The sequence below is a fragment of the Geotrypetes seraphini genome, chromosome 18 (genome assembly GCF_902459505.1).
Source record: "Geotrypetes seraphini chromosome 18, aGeoSer1.1, whole genome shotgun sequence".
Classification (NCBI taxonomy): Eukaryota; Metazoa; Chordata; class Amphibia; order Gymnophiona; family Dermophiidae; genus Geotrypetes; species Geotrypetes seraphini.
Window position 1 is genome coordinate 25601685 of NC_047101.1, and position 18186 is coordinate 25619870.

General features: G+C 46.8%; 1 protein-coding gene across 2 annotated transcripts in view; it reads right to left on the reverse strand.

Moving 5' to 3' along the window:
- Window positions 1–5656, reverse strand: part of HNRNPH1 (heterogeneous nuclear ribonucleoprotein H1) — a 147187-nt gene extending 141531 nt beyond the window's left edge. For both annotated transcript variants that reach the window (XM_033926942.1, XM_033926941.1), the window contains exons 1-2: window positions 5585–5656; window positions 5215–5358 (exon numbers count right to left, since the gene is read on the reverse strand). In XM_033926942.1, the coding sequence (XP_033782833.1) occupies window positions 5215–5308 (94 nt within the window). In that variant the 5' untranslated portion in view covers window positions 5309–5358; window positions 5585–5656. The remainder of the gene's footprint in view (window positions 1–5214; window positions 5359–5584) is intronic.
- Window positions 5657–18186: the final 12530 nt, after the last annotated feature.

Below are 18186 nucleotides of genomic sequence, written 5' to 3' on the forward strand. Positions count from 1 at the left end.
GTCATTTCTTTAATAAGACATTAACTATTTTTTCTGAGGCCCTCCAAGTACTTACAAATCCAAAATGTGGCCCTTCAGAGGATTTGAGTTTGAGACCACTGCTTTAGAACATCTTTTAGTGTTCTGGTTGTGCAATCATTTCATGCCATACCAATGTTTTGCTGAGTTTTGTTATTGATGTTGCTGATATGCTTGTGCAGTGACTGTTGTTCATTGATTGTACGTTGTTTCAAGTTGACCTAAATACAAATTTTTAAAAATGCAACTCTTGATCTAATGGACCGTTTTTCCAGGTCCCTTGAAGTCCTTTATAATGAGATTATTCTGTATCTTGTTTCAAAAAATTAAAATCCACATTAGTTCCATTGAATCAATCATAAAAAGCTGTATAAGATTGCCAAGTTTTATTTGTTTAGCTTCAATAGCCAAGGAAATATTTTGACTCAAAGTTGCCAAAATTTGTGCAGGGATACTGTACATGGTCGTGGTATGGTATCAAACAAAGAGCTATATTTCTACAAGTATTCCACTGACAAATCTTAAACTTTACCAGAGTTTGTTTGGGTCATACAAAGTTTCATCAAAATCCCATGATGGTGAGGTGGGGCACTTTTCTAAAATTAGACCACTTGACACGGATAACCCCGTTGAAGTTCACTCCAGCCTAGCCAAACCATCTCCTTTGCGGGATTAAGACTGCGAAAGTTCGCCCATTCCTAGTCTAGTTAGAGATCCTCCGTGTTCATCCCACACTTTTCTCGCCACTACCTTCCTGGGCATTTCAGGCATACACCACCCTCTCAGTGAAAGAGAATTTCCTAGCATTGCTCTTAAGTCTATCTGTCCAGAGAAAGTCTACTAAAATGGTCAATGGTCATCATAAGGCGTATGGGGCCAGACTTAATGATCTCCATATATGTTAAGAGAAAAAGTGGGAGAGGAAATACGATAAAGATTTTAAATACCTACCCTGTTTCCCCGATAAGGCAGGGCCATCAAATAAGACAGCCCCCCCTTTTTAGAAAAAAATGTAAAATAAGGCACCCCCCCGCAAATAAGCCACCCACCGATACCTGCGCTTACCCGAATCGGGTGGTACGGTGGGTGACTCCTTGTGGTCCCTCCGTCTACCGTATTTGCCTCCATGGCTGCGTGCCGCGCCTCGTCATGAAGTGAAGAGGAGGAAGTGGCAGGACTGCAGCGCGCGCACGTGACTCCGCGCAAGGAAACACAGGCAGCTTCCCTCATCCCTCCCTAACGGAGACTGCAGGAGTTTGTTCACGGCCAGAACATCCAAAAGTGAGACACGCAGACAGGTTTCTTTTGCTGTGAGCAATACCACTTACTGTATATAAAGCCTGTTTAAAATGCATACGGTATATAGAAACATAGAAATTGACGGCAGAAAAGGGCCATAGCCCATCGAGTCTGCCCATACCAATGATTCACTCCCTGATTCTTACTCTCCTAGAGATCCCACATGAATATCCCATTTTCTCTTGAATTCTAACACGCTGCTGGCCTCAATCACCTGCTGAGGCAGCTCGTTCCAATGATCGACCACCCTGTCAAGTCCCCTCTGATGCTGCACTACAGAATAATCTCTTTACTGTGTTTCCCTGATGGAGAACATTGGGGTACAAGCTCTATAGGAGGGACAGGACCCACAAAAAGGGGGGAGGCATAGCACTATATATAAAGGACTCTATCCACTCGGTCGGGATGGATATGGCAACGAAGGCAGAGGGGCTGGAATCGATGTGGGTCAAATTACCGGGAAACAAGGGTGCGGGCATAAAACTGGGGCTGTACTATCGACCACCTGGTACGCCAGAGGGAGTCGGACACGACTTGGAAGCGGAATTGAGACAGGAGTGCAGGACTGGAAATGTAACAGTGATGGGGGACTTCAACTACCCAGGGATAGACTGGAGTACGGGTCACTCCAACTGCAATAGGGAGATAGGATTTGTAGAAGCTGTGAAGGACTGCTTCATGGAGCAACTAGTCAAAGAACCGACGCGAGGGGGTACTACTCTTGACCTCATCCTAAACGGATTAGGGGGCCTGCAAGAGGGGTAGAAGTGGGAGGACCACTAGGCAACAGTGATCACAACACGATCAGATTCACATTAGAAAGAGGGACACCCATAGTTAGGAGGACCGCAACAACTGCGCTGAACTTCAAGAAAGGGAATTACGTTGCTATGAGGGAAATGGTGGGGAGGAAGCTCAGAAACATCTTTAGGATGGAGACTGTGGGAAGCGCCTGGACCCTATTCAGGGACACCCTGCAAGAAGCACAGAGAATGTACGTCCCCAACTTCAGGAAAGGCTGCAAGAACAAGCGATCAAAGGACCCGGTTTGGATGTCAATAGAAGTAAAGAGGGCGATAAAGGACAAAAAAGTATCTTTCCGGAGATGGAAAAAGGACCCAACAGAGGAAAATCACCAGGCGCACAGGAAATGCCAAAAGGAATGCCACCGGGAGGTTAGAAAAGCAAAAGGGAAATACGAAGAGGGGCTGGCCAAGGAGGCGAAAAACTTCAAGGCATTCTTCAGTTACGTTAAGGGGAAGCGACCAGCGAGAGAGGAAGTAGGGCCGTTGGACGATGGGGACAGGAAGGGAGTGATTAAGGAGGATAAAGAGGTAGCTGAGAGGTTGAACACGTTCTTCTCGTCGGTTTTCACGAGTGAAGACAAATCTAATATACCAGACTCAGAGGAACTCATGAGTGGGGAACAGACTGAAAAATTAGAGCACATAGAGGTAAGTAGGGAGGATGTCCTCAAACAGATAGACAGGTTAAAATGCGGCAAATCACCGGGCCCGGACGGGATCCATCCAAGGGTTCTGAAGGAACTAAGACAGGAAATAGCGGGCACAATACAACATGTTTGCAACCTATCCTTGAAAACTGGTGAGGTGCCGGAGGACTGGAAATTGGCAAATGTCACACCCATCTTCAAGAAAGGATCGAGGGGTGACCCCGGGAACTACAGGCCGGTGAGCCTGACTTCAATTATAGGGAAGATTGTTGAAGCTATGATCAAGGACGGCATTTGCGAGCACATCGAGAGAAATGGCCTACTGAGAACAAGCCAGCACGGATTCTGTAAGGGAAGGTCGTGCCTAACGAACCTTCTGTACTTCTTTGAGGGAATAAGCAGTCGGGTGGACAATGGGGAGCCCATAGACATCATTTACCTCGACTTTCAAAAGGCTTTCGACAAGGTGCCACATGAAAGGCTACTTAAGAAGCTGTGGAACCACGGGGTGGGAGGGGATGTGCACAGATGGATCAAGCACTGGTTGTCGGGAAGACTGCAGAGGGTTGGAGTAAAGGGTCAATATTCTGACTGGCGGGGAGTCACGAGCGGTGTGCCACAGGGATCGGTGCTGGGGCCTTTACTCTTTAACATATTCATCAATGACCTGGAAAAGGAGACAAAGTGCGAGGTTATAAAATTCGCAGACGATACCAAACTGTGCGGCAGAGTTACGACCAGGGAGGAGTATGAGGACCTACAAAGGGACCTGGACAAGCTGGAAGACTGGGCAAACAAATGGCAAATGCGCTTCAACGTGGACAAATGCAAGGTCATGCATATAGGGAAAAAGAACCCGTTGTTCAGCTACAAATTAGGGGGGGTATTGTTGGGAGACAGCAGACTCGAGAGAGACTTGGGTGTGCTGGTGGATGCATCACTGAAGCCATCTGCACAGTGCGCAGCAGCCTCGAAAAAAGCCAACAGGATGCTGGGCATCATAAAGAAGGGCATAGCAACCAGAACACGGGAAGTCATCATGCCTTTGTATCGAGCGATGGTACGTCCACATCTGCACCTCAAGAAGGACATGGCGGTACTTGAGAGAGTCCAAAGGAGAGCAACGAAATTGGTAAGAGGGCTGGAACACTGCTCATATGCCGAGAGGCTGGATAGGCTGGGGCTCTTCTCTCTGGAGAAAAGGAGGCTCAGGGGAGATATGATAGAGACTTTCAAGATCATGAGGGGCATAGAGAAGGTGGATAGGGACAGATTCTTTAGACTGAAGGGGACAGCAAATACGAGGGGACATTCTGAGAAACTGAAGGGAGATAGGTTCAAAACAAATGCAAGGAAGTTTTTTTTCACCCAAAGGGTAGTGGACACTTGGAATGCGCTACCGGAGGAAGTGATCAGACAGAATACGGTACAAGGATTCAAACAGGGATTGGATGGATTCCTGAGGGATAAAGGGATCGTGGGATACTGAGGGAGGAGCTGGGAGGTAACACAAGTATAGGAAGTAAATCAGGTAATGAGTATAAACTAACCTGGTCGTGCATGTGCAAGACCGGAGGGCTAGGACTTCGATAGGAAGGCAGGACTTAAATGGGAAACCAAGGTGGCAAGGGAGCCCCTTCTGATGATTCAGACAGGTCTTGACCTGTTTTGGGCCGCCGCGGAAGCGGACTGCTGGGCGGGATGGACCTGTGGTCTGACCCGGCGGAGGCACTGCTTATGTTCTTATGTTCTTATGGATAAAGCTGGCCATACACGGTACGATTTTTCGGCTGACCGATTCTTCAGCTGTCAAATAAGACAGCCCCCCCTTTTTTAGAAAAAAATGTAAATAAGGCATCCCCCCCCCCCCCCCGCAAATAAGCCCTAGAGCATATTTTGGCCTTCCAAAAAAAATAAGACAGTGTCTTACCATCGGGGAAACAGGGTATGTGGCATAAATGCACATGAGGTAAGACAAAGAAGCTCTGAAATGAGTGGTATAGGATACAGCAGATTCCAGGTGTGCCCCGAGATACCAGTGAGGAGAGGTGCTGGCTGCTTACAGGACATGCCTCTCGCAGCAAGTCAGTGAGCCGGCGCCTCTGCATCTTCTCACCTCTCCTTTTGCAGCACCCCCACCCGCGGTTATAGGGCGCAGCTGCAGGAAGGCCGTGCATTTCCGGGTGCCCCGGACTGCAGCTTAAAAAGTTTGCAACACACTGGGATACAGTTAAGAGGTGATAGATTACGCCCGAGCCTAGGAATAACTATACTTTTTAGTGGTCCACAAGTATTATAGTCTCCCCGTAGAGGTGGAATTCAAGAGAGATCTCCAATCAGCAATGTTGTGGCTTTCCTTCAGCTCACTTAGCCGCAAAGAGGCCTCTACTTAAACATTTGAGCCAACCAAGCAAAAGAGAGTTTCACAAACTTCTGAACGATACCTGAGAAGAAGCGCTGGATCTCATCAGCAGAACAGGACCACGGTAGGCCACGAACTTTGACCACAAAGCCCTCGGTAGTTTCGGTGCCAGACATGGTAAGAGCAGGAGCGAGTTCACGAAGATTCGCCAAATCCCTGTCGAATTCTACAAAGACAAAAGAGAAGAGGCCTCAAACGGTGAATCCGCAGCACAACACGCTTCGCGGCCTCCCCGCCTAGGCCCAGAACCGCGCCTCGACTCGGCGAGGCCGCGCACAGCGCTGCACTTCAAAAGACCGCCCTCGCCAGTGCACGTGCCCGAAGCAGCCTACATCGAAATTCGACTCGGCCGAACGGAGCAAACCCGACCCAACTTCTCCCGCCCCACAAACCTCCAACCGTCCCGGCAGCGTGGCGCAGACTGAACAAACCCGCGCCTGCGCAAACCCGGACCCCCGCTTGGCGCATGCGCCGAGCAAAGCGGCGCAACCTCCGTCTGTTGACTCACCGCCGGTGTCACCTGACCACGAGAACTTGAGGTTCTTTTAGGTTGGGCAGATGTGCAAGGCACAGTGAGATTTCTGCGCACATTTAAATTGGTTATAAAAGATGGTACCCCTCCCCCCCCAAAGAAAAAAAAAACCCTCCAGTGATATTTTATAGATACATAATTCCCTCTCAAAGTCTTCTCCAACTGCTCCACCAGCGAATTCTGCACCTCAACTCTTCCCTTCATCTGTTAACCTTCACAACTCATCACCCCTTCAGACCTATACATTTAGGAAGTTTAAGGCTAGTGACCCTGACCTCCTCTCCACCACTGTTCCATCCCTCCCTTCAACTACAAGTCTGTCCTCTCCTAGGTTTTTAGGGCAGGGAACACTTGACAGGTCATGGACCTGATGGGCCGCCGCGGGTGCGGACCGCTGGGCGCAATGGACCTCTGGTCTGATCCCGGTGGAGGCAACTTCTTATGCTCTTATGTTCTCTAACAAGGCCTGACGAGCTCGAGATCCCCGGCTGAAGCCGCCAGGAATCTTTCCCAGCCTCCATGTCTGTCTGCCCAACCTTTGCACCACTCCCACCCCCGAAACTGACCCTGCCACCAAACCGGAGCAGATACACTCCATCCCCACCCCACAGCAACTCCATAGTGGCAGTGACTTGCACACAACATGCAGCTGGCTCATAAGCCTTTTCCCCCCCTCCCCCCCACATCAATTCTGATGTCAGAGAGAAGCCTCCGGGCTAGCCAGGCAGCGATTGGCTGGCCCGGAGCCTTCTCTCTGATGTCAGAATTTATGTCGGGGGTGGGGGCGGAAAAGGATTGTTAGCCGGCAGCGTGCAAGTCACTGCATGTGCCATCATGGGCCGTCCCTGCACGAAGTTGCTACTGGTGGGGGATGGGGCGTGTCTGCTCCAGCTTGGTGGCAGGGTCAGCTTCAGGGTGGGGGGTGCAGCAGGTGGGCAGACAGGTAGGCATACCCAGCGCCTTCGGCTTCAGGGGGCAGGCAGGAATTCTTGGTGGCGTCTACAGCTTCTATGGAGAGATCGGCTGAGGGGGCATGAACTTGGGACAAAGGAGAGAAGGAATAGAAAGAGAACTGATGGGCATGAATGGGTGAGTGAGAGATGGTGCGCACATGGGGAAAGGAAGGAAAATTGGGCATAGAGCACTGGCCATTTTATGTGGCCTGCAGTGACTGTGTCGCATCTAAACATAGAAACATAGAAGATGACGGCAGAAAAGGGCCATAGCCCAACAAGTCTGCCCACTCTATTGACCCACCCCCCTTGATTTTACCTCTTTAGAGAACCCACATGTGTATCCAATTTCTTTTTAAAATCCGGCACACTGCTGGCCTCAATCACTTGAAGTGGAAGTTCATTCCAATGATCAACCACCCTTTCGGTGAAGAAATATTTCCTGGTGTCACCATGAAATTTCCCACCCTTGATTTTCAGCGGATGTCCTCTTGTGGCCGAGGGCCCTTTAAGAAAGATATCATCTTCCACCTCGATACGGCCCATGATATATTTAAACATCTCTATCATGTCTCCTCTCTCTCTACGTTCCTCGAGCGAGTATAGCTGCAATTTATTCAGCCTTTCCTCATATGGGAGATCTTTGAGTCCCGAGACCATCCTGGTGGCCATTCGCTGTACCGACTCAACTCTCAGCACATCTTTTTGGTAATGTGGTTTCCAGAATTGAACACAATATTCCATATGAGGTCTCACCATGGATCTGTACAACAGCATTATGACTTCGGGCTTCCGGCTGACAAAACTTCTACGGATACAACCCATCATTTGTCTTGCCTTCGATGAAGCCTTCTCTACTTGATTGGCAGTTTTCATGTCTTCGCTAATGATCACGTTCTGCCTTAGTCCTGGCTAAGGTTTCACCATTTAGTGTGTAAGTTTTACACAGATTTCTGCTGCCAAGGTGCATGACTTTACATTTTTTAGCATTGAAGCTTAGCTGCCAAGTCGAGGGCCACTGTTCCAATAGAAGTAGGTCCTGCGTCATATTGTCGGGCAAAGTGCTCTTACTTACTATGTTGCATAGTTTGGCGTCATTGGCAAATAATGTGATTTTACCTTGAAGCCCCTGAGTCAGATCTCCTACAAATATGTTGAAAAGGATCGGGCCCAAGACTGAACCCTGCGGCACTCCACTGGTCACCTCCGACGTTTTGGAAGGGGTACCGTTTACCACCACTCTCTAAAGTCTACCGCTTAGCCAATCATTGACCCATGCAGTCAATGTTTCTCCCAGACCCATAGATTTCATCTTGCTCAATAACCTGCGGTGTGGGACACTATCAAAAGCTTTACTGAAGTCTAAGTACACGACATCGAGGGACTCCCCCCCCACATCCAGCTTCTTTGTTACCCAGTCAAAGAAGCTAATTAGATTGGATTGGCAGGACTTTCTCTTGGTAAATTCATGTTGGCAGGGATCCCATAGAGCCTCCTCATCCAGGATCGTATCTAATTTATGCTTAATTAGTGTTTCCATGAGTTTACTCACAATAAAGGAGAGACTCACTGGCCTGTAATTCGCAGCCTCTGTCCTGCAGCCCTTTTTGTGGAGTGGGATGACATTAGCTGTTTTCCAGTCCAAGGGGACTCTTCCTGTATTCAGGGAAAGATTGAAGAGCATGAATAATGGCTCTGCCAGGACATTATCCGTGCTCTTCAATCTTTCCCTGAATACAGGAAGAGTCCCCTTGGACTGGAAAACAGCTAATGTCATCCCACTCCACAAAAAGGGCTGCAGGACAGAGGCTGCGAATTACAGGCCGGTGAGTCTCACTCCATTGTGAGTAAACTCATCTAAGTGCCTAACTGTGCAGCTCACTCCCAGTGACGCTCCAAGCTCCTCACCACCTCAGTACCCATTTGCAGGCAGAAGGACCCAGTCCCAGTGTAAAAGCTAGGTTGGAGCAGAGCGCTCCACACAAGTGCCTGACCGCGCCACAGGTGTCTAAGGGTGAGGAAGGATCTGTACTTCTACTAAGAATCTTAATAAAAAATTTGGCCCACGACTTAGCCTGTGTTTTAGATTTCGGCCCCTTATGTGATTGAGTTTGACACCCCTGGCATAGAGAGAGAGGAGTGAGGTAGAGATGCATGGGGAATAGAAGGATGAGGAAGAAATGTTGGAGAGGGCAGATTGAAGGGAATGCAAGGGGGAGGAATGTTGGACATAGTGATGGGAGGGAGAAATGTGGCATTGTGCTGGAGAGGGGTGATAGAAGGAGAAATGGGCATGGGGCTGGTGGGCAGTGGTGAAAAATGCTGCACATGATCCAGGGGATGAGAGAGGGAGAAATGTTAAATGTGGCAGTAGAGGGGGTGGGAGAGATGCCTGGATTTCTCAAGATAGATAGACAGTGAGAGAGAGAGGGAGACATATTGCCAATAGGGGTGGAGGAGAAAGGAAGAAAAATTGGGACTCGTGGAGGGACAGAAAGAGAGAGATGTTGGTTGGGGAAGGGAATGGGGTCCGGAGGAAAGGAAGCATGCAGGAGGCAGAAATAAATAAATATTGGAAATGCAACCAGAGACTCATTAAATCACCAGACAACAAAGATAGGAAAAATAATTTTATTTTCAATTTAGTTATCATAATATGTCAATTTGTGACTTTATATCTGCAGTCTATATTTTGCTCTATATTTGTCTATTTTTCTTTAGTTGTTACTGATTGCATATTATTTTTTTATAAAATTTTATTATAAGAATATCAAAGTACAATGCAAGAAAAATCAAACTCCAATAGAAATACAGAACATTACACATCAGAGACATAGTCATGGGGGTCTCCAACAATGCATAATATATACCGTCATTCTTCAGCATATGACTTAAAGACTCAAAACAATCCCATCCCTCCCTTATAATGCCCCCCTCACCTCCCCCCCCCTCACCTTATACAGGCCTGAAATTAGGAGAGAGCAACTATTGGTCATCACAAACAGATAAAAAAGGATAAGGAAGCTCCCAATAAAATTGTGGAATACGTAGACAAACATGATTTAATGAGATGGAGTCAGCATGGGTTCAGCCAAGGGAGATCTTGCCTCACAAATTTGCTTGACTTCTTTGAAGGTGTGAATGAACATGTGGATAAAGGTGAGCCGATTGATATAGTGTATCTAGATTTTCAGAAAGTTCCTCATGAGAGGCTCCTGAGAAAATTAAAGTGTCATGGGATAGGTGGCAAAGTTAATTTGTGGATTAGGAATTGGTTATCGGATAGAAAACAGAGGGTAGGTTTAAATGGTAATTTTTCACAGTGGAAGAGAGTAAATAGTGGAGTGCCATAGGGGTCTGAACTGGGACTGGTGCTATTTAACTTATTTATAAATGATCTGGAAATTGGAATGACGAGTGAGGTGAATAAATTTGCAGATGACACTAAACTGTTCAAAGTTGTTAAAACGCATGCGGATTGTGAAAAATTGTAGGCGAACCTTAAGAAGTTGGAAGACTGGGCGATCCTGATGCTTGCGCAGACTATCTGCTCTCCCTGCAGATAGTCTGTGCATGCATTTGATGTCCGTGGTTTGTTTTTGGGTTTTGTTTTTTTTTACTTTCAGGAGCCTGACATCAAGCTGGCACAAGCCGCGAACTTCGCAGTTCAGTTCTCCTCCATCCCCTGCAACATGGAGTCAGCAGCACTTGCAAACCGGCATCTAAGCCCGATGCCATCCCTTTTCCTTAAAGAGCAGCACAAAGTGCGGGCGAGGGGTTGGTTGCAACAAGTTCTCATCAGCGTGCAGTGTCACCTTATTGCAAAGCCCCATGGCGTGGTCTGGGGCAGGATAGTTGGGGCAGAGATCGGGGCTTGAGAGTCCCATTCGCCGACACAATTTTACTGCCCCGATGAGTCCCTGCCGTGAAGAGCCACAGCAGCTGGGGACTTTCAAAAGCAGGCAATTATTCTCTCCTGCTCTCTGCCACCCTTCTCCGCAGTACAGTCATGCTTTAAAACCACAGGCTCGCACTGCGGGGAAGGACAGCAGAGAGCAGGAGAGTCGGGGCGGCCGAGGACAGTTGGAAAGGACGTTTGCGGCTGGTTCCCAACAGTCGCTTCTTGTGTTGATCGGCCAGCCCAGTCGGTTCCCAAGATTTCTTTAGTGAATCGCATCCCTGCCTACTTTGCATTCCATTCCCCTCATTTGCATGCACAGATCGGAATCGGATCGGCACAGAGGTAAGTGAATCAAGCCAGAGTAAAATCGGGTCGCAAAGGAGTCACAAACCAATCAGTACACGATTGGTTTGCTTAGTGAATCTAGCCCAGTGTTCCTAGAAAAGGTTCAAAGAAGAGCAACCAAGATGGTAAAGGGGATGAAACTCCTCTCATATGAGGAAAGATTAAAACAGTTAGGGCTCTTCAGCTTGGAAAAGAAACGGCTGAATGGAGTAGAACGGGTACAAGTGGATCGATTTTTCACTCTGTTAAAAATTACAAAGACTAGGGGACACTCAAAGTTACAGGGAAATAGTTTTAAAACCAATAGGAGGAGATTTTTTTTCACTCAGAGAATAGTTAAGCTCTGGAACACATTGCCAGAGGTTGTGGTAAGAGCAGATAGTGTAGCTGGTTTTAAGAAAGGTTTGGGCAAATTCCTGGAGGAAAAGTCCATAGTCTGTTATTGAGAAAGACATGGGGGAAGCCACTGCTTGTCCTGTATCGGTAGCATGGAATATTGCTACACCTTGGGTTTTGGCCAGGTACTAGTGATCTGGATTGGCCACCGTAAGAATGGGCTACTGGGCTTGATGGACCATTGGTCTGACCCAGTAAGGCTATTCTTATGTTCTTGGCTTTGGAATTGACATGCGGTTTACTAGCTGAGTGTGTATGGTGCAATGGTTAGAGCTACAGCCTTAGCACCCTGAATTGTTGGTTCGAATCCGACTCTGCTCCCTGTGACAGAAGCAAAATTTAAAAAAACCCCAAAAAAAGGATTAAAAGATAAATACAATTTTAATGAAAAACAGCATTAAATTGCCATTCTAATGACATCATAATAATGAAAAGCGATAACGTTATTGTTTCAAGTTTATTTAACTCATGTATTCAAGGCAATGCACAATTCTAAAAACAATTTATGACAGTATACAGGGAAACAAAAAATTCATACAGTAAATACATGACTTACAGGACAGATTGGACCAGTACGGGATAAGGAATGGAAGTACAATAATCGAAAGCAGATAAAACATTCAAGGAAAACCACAAGAGGAAGATTTTTGGTTTTTCTTGATAGAAAAGGTAGTTGGATATTTAGCAGGATTTTATAATGTCTAGCAGTCAAAAGCATCTTTAAAAAGAAAGCATTTCAACTGACTTTTAAATCTAACAATATTTCTTTCCTCTCTCAAATAGATTGGCAGGGAATTCCACAATTTTGGGGCAATGACCGAAAAGATGTATTGTCTTCACGTATTACTGTCTGTATTTACCAAAGAGGATATATCACAGGCTATACACAGGAAATGAAGACGGGAAACTGACAGGGACGGTGGTCAGTCTAGAAGAGGTATGCAGACAGATTGATAGGCTTAAAAACAATAAATCCCTGGGACTGGACGACATCCACCCGAGGGTAATCAAGGAACTGAAAGGGGTTATAGCTGAACTGCTCCAACTTATAGCCAATCTTTCGATCAAATCAGGAAAGATTCCAGAAGACTGGAAAGTGGCGAATGTTACGCCGATCTTAAAGAAAGGTTCGAAGGGAGATCCGGGAAACTACAGACCAGTGAGTCTGTCTTCAGTACCGGGAAAGATGGTAGAGGCGCTGATAAAGGACCGCATCATCGATCACCTTGACGGACACAAAGTGATGAGTACCAGCCAGCACAGCTTCAGCAAAGGAAGATCTTGCTTGACAAACTTACTGCACTTCTTCGAAGGAGTAAATGGGTAGATAGACAAGGGTGACCCAGTCGACATCGTATATCTAGATTTTTAGAAGGTGTTTGGCAAGGTTCTACATGAACGTCTACTTCAAAAATTGTGAGCCATGGATTAAAAACTGGTTGGCGGATAGGAAACAGAGAGTGGGGGTGAATGGACAATACTCGGACTGGAAAAGCATCATGAGTGGAGTGCCGAAGGGTTCAGTGCTCGGGCCTGTGCTCTTCAACATATTTATAAACGACCTAAAAATTGGCACGACGATAAAATTTGTGGACGATACAAAGCTATTCATAGTAGTGAGGACACAGGATTGCGAAGACCTACAAAGAGACATAAGACCTACCTACAAAGAGACATAAATACGTTCGTCAAATGGGACATGAAATGGCAAATGAGGTTCAACATGGATAAGTGCAAGGTGATGCATGTCGGTAACAAAAATCATATGCACAAATACAGGATGTCCGGTGCTATACTTGGAGAGAGCCCCCAGGAAAGAGACTTGCGAGTACTTGTAGACAAGTCAATGAAACCGTCCAGCAAAAAGAGCAAACAGAATGCTAGGAATGATTAAGAAGGGGATCACAAACAGATCTGAAAAGGTTATCATACTGTTATACTGGGCCTCACCTGGAATACTATGTCCAACACTGGTCGCCGTACATGAAAAAGGACATAGTACTACTCGAAAAGGTCCATAGAAGAGCGACAAAAATGGTTAAAGGACTGGGGGAGTTGCCAAACAACGAGAGGCTAGAGAAGCTGGGCCTCTTCTTTCTTGTAAGGATAGTTAACAAAAGACCAGAAAATTATATAGAGAGAAGGAAAAAGGGGGATATATATATATATATATATATATATATATATATATATATATATATATATACAGTGGTGCCTCACACAACGAACTTAATTGGTTCCAGGAGCAAGTTTGTTATGCGAAAAGTTCGTTATGTGAAACGCGTTTTCCCATAACAATATATGTTAAAAAAAATAATTCATTCTGTAGCATAAAATATGCTAAGATGACATAAAAAAAGATAAATTTTTTGTTATTATTTTTATTTAGATACATCTAAAAACATAATTGTTTTTTAAAACAACACACATTTTTTAAATTTAAAGACAGACTAAGTAGAGTCTAATTTTACAGTGAGAGAGGGCAGAGTCTCAGCGGCAAAAACTGGGACTTAACTGTTCATTTTTTTTTTTTTTCCTAGCATCGGGGAAGCGGCGAGAGTAGCTCCGCCCCCCCCAACGCATCAGCAGTAGGCGCTGGGCCCCTGCGAGCCGACGGTCCGCCACTGCAGGGGGAGCCAGGCGGAGAGAGGGCAGTTAAGCGCAGTGCCTGCGCGGAAGGATGCAGCTCGGGCGACTTCGTTGTGTGAAACGAAGTTCGTTGTAGGAAGCAAGACATGAAGTTCGTTGTGCGCAGCGTTCGCTGTGCGAGGCGTTCGTTATGCGAGGCACCACTGTATATATATATATATATATATATATATATATTTGTGTAATTTGCTGATTAAGTAGGATTTAGTGAAAGATTTTAGTGCATAAATATCTGTAGAGGTAAAGAATTAAAGACACTTCTTTTAGTTCTAAACAAACGTTAATTTTTGGCTGTAATCAAATGGGCTACTCCCCTCCCAGCTCTGCTCAGATCCAACAGACCGCCAAATCCTGCTGCTTCCTCCTCTATATTACCAAAATCCGTCCTCTTCTCTCTGAACACACTACCAAAACCCTTATCCACGCTCTCATCATCTCGCGTTTAGACTACTGCAACGTACTTCTCTTGGGCCTCCTGGGTGCCCATCTCTCACCTATTCAATCCATTCAAAATGCTGCTGCGCAACTCATATTCCATGAGAGCCGCTATTCTCACATTACCCCCCTCTCCTCAAGTCGCTTCATTGGCTCCCCGTCCATTTTTGAATACAGTTTAAACTCCTCTTGCTGACTTACAAGTGCATTCGCTCTGAAGCCCTCTGATCTCTCCTTGCTTATCCTCCCCCCCCTCCCGTGATCGTCACTCATCAAGGAAGCCCCTCTTATCTGTACCCTTCTCTTCCACTGCCAACTCCAGACTCCATCCCTTCTTTCTTGCAGTGGCGTATGCATGGAACAGGCTTCCTGAATCAATACATTGTGCTCCGTCCCTGGCAGTATTCAAATCCAAGCTAAAAGGCCCACTTTTTTGAAACTGCTTTCAACTCTTAACTTCCATGCACTGTTGTCAGATACCTATACCCACTATAATCTCCCCAACCCTGAAATGTCCTGTCTAAATTAGATTGTAAGCTCTTCTGCGCAGGGACTGTCTATTGTGTGTTAGAATGTACAGCACTGCCTATGCCTTTCAGCACTACTGAAATAATAAATAGTAGTAGTAGTTTGTGAGCCATGGAGACAGCTGTTTTTCACTGTCCTTTGTTGAAACCTCTCCTGTGTGTTTACATAATCATTTAGGGGTCCTTTTACTAGCCATTTTAGTGTGCGCTAATGCATCCATTAGAGTCTATGGACAAGTTAGCGTTTAGTGCGCACTATAATGGCTAGCGCACCTTAGTAAAAGGACCCCTTAGATAACTAAAAGTTTTTTATTTATTTAATAATGTTTTTTATGAATGGAAGAACGAATGCAAATCTTGGGCCCAAGTGTATAAATGTGTAAAAGTGAATCTGGATTAGAGAATGACACACCTTCACCAGGGGTCCCAGATTGCTCTTCGGTGTTTGCTTTTGCACAGGCTATAGTTTTTTGTTTGCAGTTTCATTTGATCCCCTATCGACCTGGGTACCCCGATAAAGGCATGTTAACTGAAAGACGGACCGTGGCGGGTCCCTTGGTTTGTTTTTAAGGTGATATTATTAACCGCACTCAATCATTTGATATAATAAATTTAGCCTGCATCATTGTATGTGATTCTGCAGTTTTCCTTGTTTTGGTTTCGCATCCTTCACTGCAGACTTTGTTGGTCCTCCCCTTTTGTTTGATCTGTAAAAGTTTAAAAGAATGTCTTTTAGACTCGCCTTCTAAGAAGACTGGTAGCTGAACATTGGAAGATTAAACTGACAGGTCACTAATCATTGTAATCCTCTATAATAAAACCCTTACCCGCGCATGCGCAGTTGAAACGACGAGATCCCTGCCGCCATGATTTGTGCTTCTGTGCCGTGTTCCGCTTGTGCGTGTGTCGGCTTGCGGCGCATGCAGCAGTGACAGCCAACGGCAGGAGGGTATCCTTTGAGGTGCTGCGAGGTGTCCGGCTGCTACTGCTGCACAGGGAAGTGGAGGGGGCGAGGGAAAAGGGGCTGCTTTGGGGGGAGGGATGTGCTGGGGGGCAGGCAGCAATCTTGGTTTGCACAGGGGGCCATAGAGAGATAGGCAGGGGGCCAAGGAGAGAGACAGACAGAAAGAAGTAGAGGGGAGAGGGAAAAGGGGCTGCTTTGGGGGGAGGGATTGCCTGGGGGGCAGGCAGCAATCTTGGTATGCTTGGGGGGCCAGAGAGAGATAGGCAGGGGGCCAGGGAGAAAGACAGAAAGAAGTGGAGGGGGAGAGGGAAAAGGGGCTGCTTTGGGAGGAGGGGTGTGCTTGGGGGGGCAGGCAGCAATCTTGGTTTGCTCGGGGGGCCAGAGAGAGATAGGCAGGGGGCCAGGGAGAGACAAAGACAGCCAGCGACCAAGGAGCGAGAAAGAAAGGAAGACAGACAGACAGGGGGCCAAGGGGAGAGACAGACAGAAAGACAGACAGCAGCCAAAGAGAGAGAGACAAAGAAAAAAAGACAGACAGCGGCCAAGGAGCGAGAAAGGAAGATAGACAGACAGGGGGGCCAGAAAGACAGCCAGCCAGCCAGCGGCCAAGGAGAGAGACAGAAAGACAGACAGACAGAAAGCAGCCTAGGAGAGAGAGACAGAAAGATAGACAGACACATCTGTTCTAGCACCCATTAATGTAACGGGCTTAAAGACTAGTGGTATATAAGCAGCAACAAAGCTCCGATTCATTGGCGATGTTATCCACATGCATGGACTTTTGTCTCATGGGTGATACGTTTCCCCCACAGACGGGTTTATGGGAATGCATGTAATGCATATAATTAGTTGGCATTTTAATTTTAACCTCAAGTTTATTTTGATATAAATTGAATATTATTTTTATGAAAATGCATCTCTGTGTGTGTATTAATTGGCATAAGGTACCCTATGTTGAGACGCGGCGCAACGCAAGCTTGCTCACATTCGAACTTACACTGAAGGAAGCATATCAGATACAGAATTGATTTCTAAGGCTTAGATGCTGAAGAAAGCTTAATGTAAGGCAGGGGTGTAAACTCAATCACATAAGGGGCCGAAATCTGAAAAAAAGGCTAAGTCGCGGGCCAAATTTTTTATTAAGTTTCAAGTCAAGTTTCAAGTATTAAGATACTTAGGGGTCCTTTTATTAAGGTACGCTAAAAGATTTAGCGCGCGCTAAATGCACACCTCCTGGTTGTCTTCTGATAACTCACTTGCCAGGGTCTCCTGCCCATTTGTTGTTTTCTTCTTTCTCCGTGCTAACCATCCATCTTCCATTTCTGTCCTCCCCTTCCGTTTCCCTTCCCTCCCTCGGAGGTCTGGCATCTTTCCTTTTTTCATGTCCATATCCACAGCTGCAGCAATGGACCCCACCATCTGTCCTTTTCTCAACTACCCTTTCATCCAGCATCTCTCCCTCCTTCCCTACCACCCCAGGGTCCACCATCTCTCCGTTTCTCTTCCCAACTACCCTCCTATCCAATATCTCTATCCCCCTCTCCATACCATCCCTTGTGTCCAACTTCTCTCCCTTTCTGTACTTCCCTCCCTCCCTCCATCCCATTGCCCACCATCTCTCTCCCTCTCCTCTGTTTATTTCTTACCCACCCCACCCCTCCACTAAGCCCGGCATATGCACATCTGGACCCCTTCTTCTCTCCCTCTGGATACTTCTGCACCAGGGCCCACACCCGTCCTGAAGGCCTGCATGTTTTCCCCCCTTCTTCTTCCCGGTCCCACCTTCAAATCTGGCCTGCCATTCCTACCCTCCCTCCATCCCGGCTTCCTGATCGCCTCTGGCCTGCCGGCACGAACCGCTGCCATTGCTGCTGTTCACTCGCGTCTGCCTTCGCCTGGTCTCCTCTTCAAAGCAGCCTGCTGAGGATCGCTAGCTGGCTATAGTGAATCTTGCAGGCCACTGTCGATCTCGGTAGCACAGTCCCTCTGACGCGGTCCCGCCCCTCCTCTGACGTACGGGATCGTGTCAGAGGGAAAGTACTACCAGAGGTCAACAGCAGCCTGCGAGGTTCGCTACAGCTGGCCAGTGATTCTCAGCAGGCTGCTTTGAAGAGGAGATCAGGCGAAGGCAGACGCGAGTAAAGAGGAACAGCAGCGGTTCGTGCTGGTGGGCCAGATTTAGTATAAAGTTCAAAATGTCTGGCGGGCCAATTTTTAACACACCGCAGGCCAGATTTGGCCCGTGGGCCAAATAGCTGTAGCTATTTAGTTCTTATTTTAGAGCTATGGCAC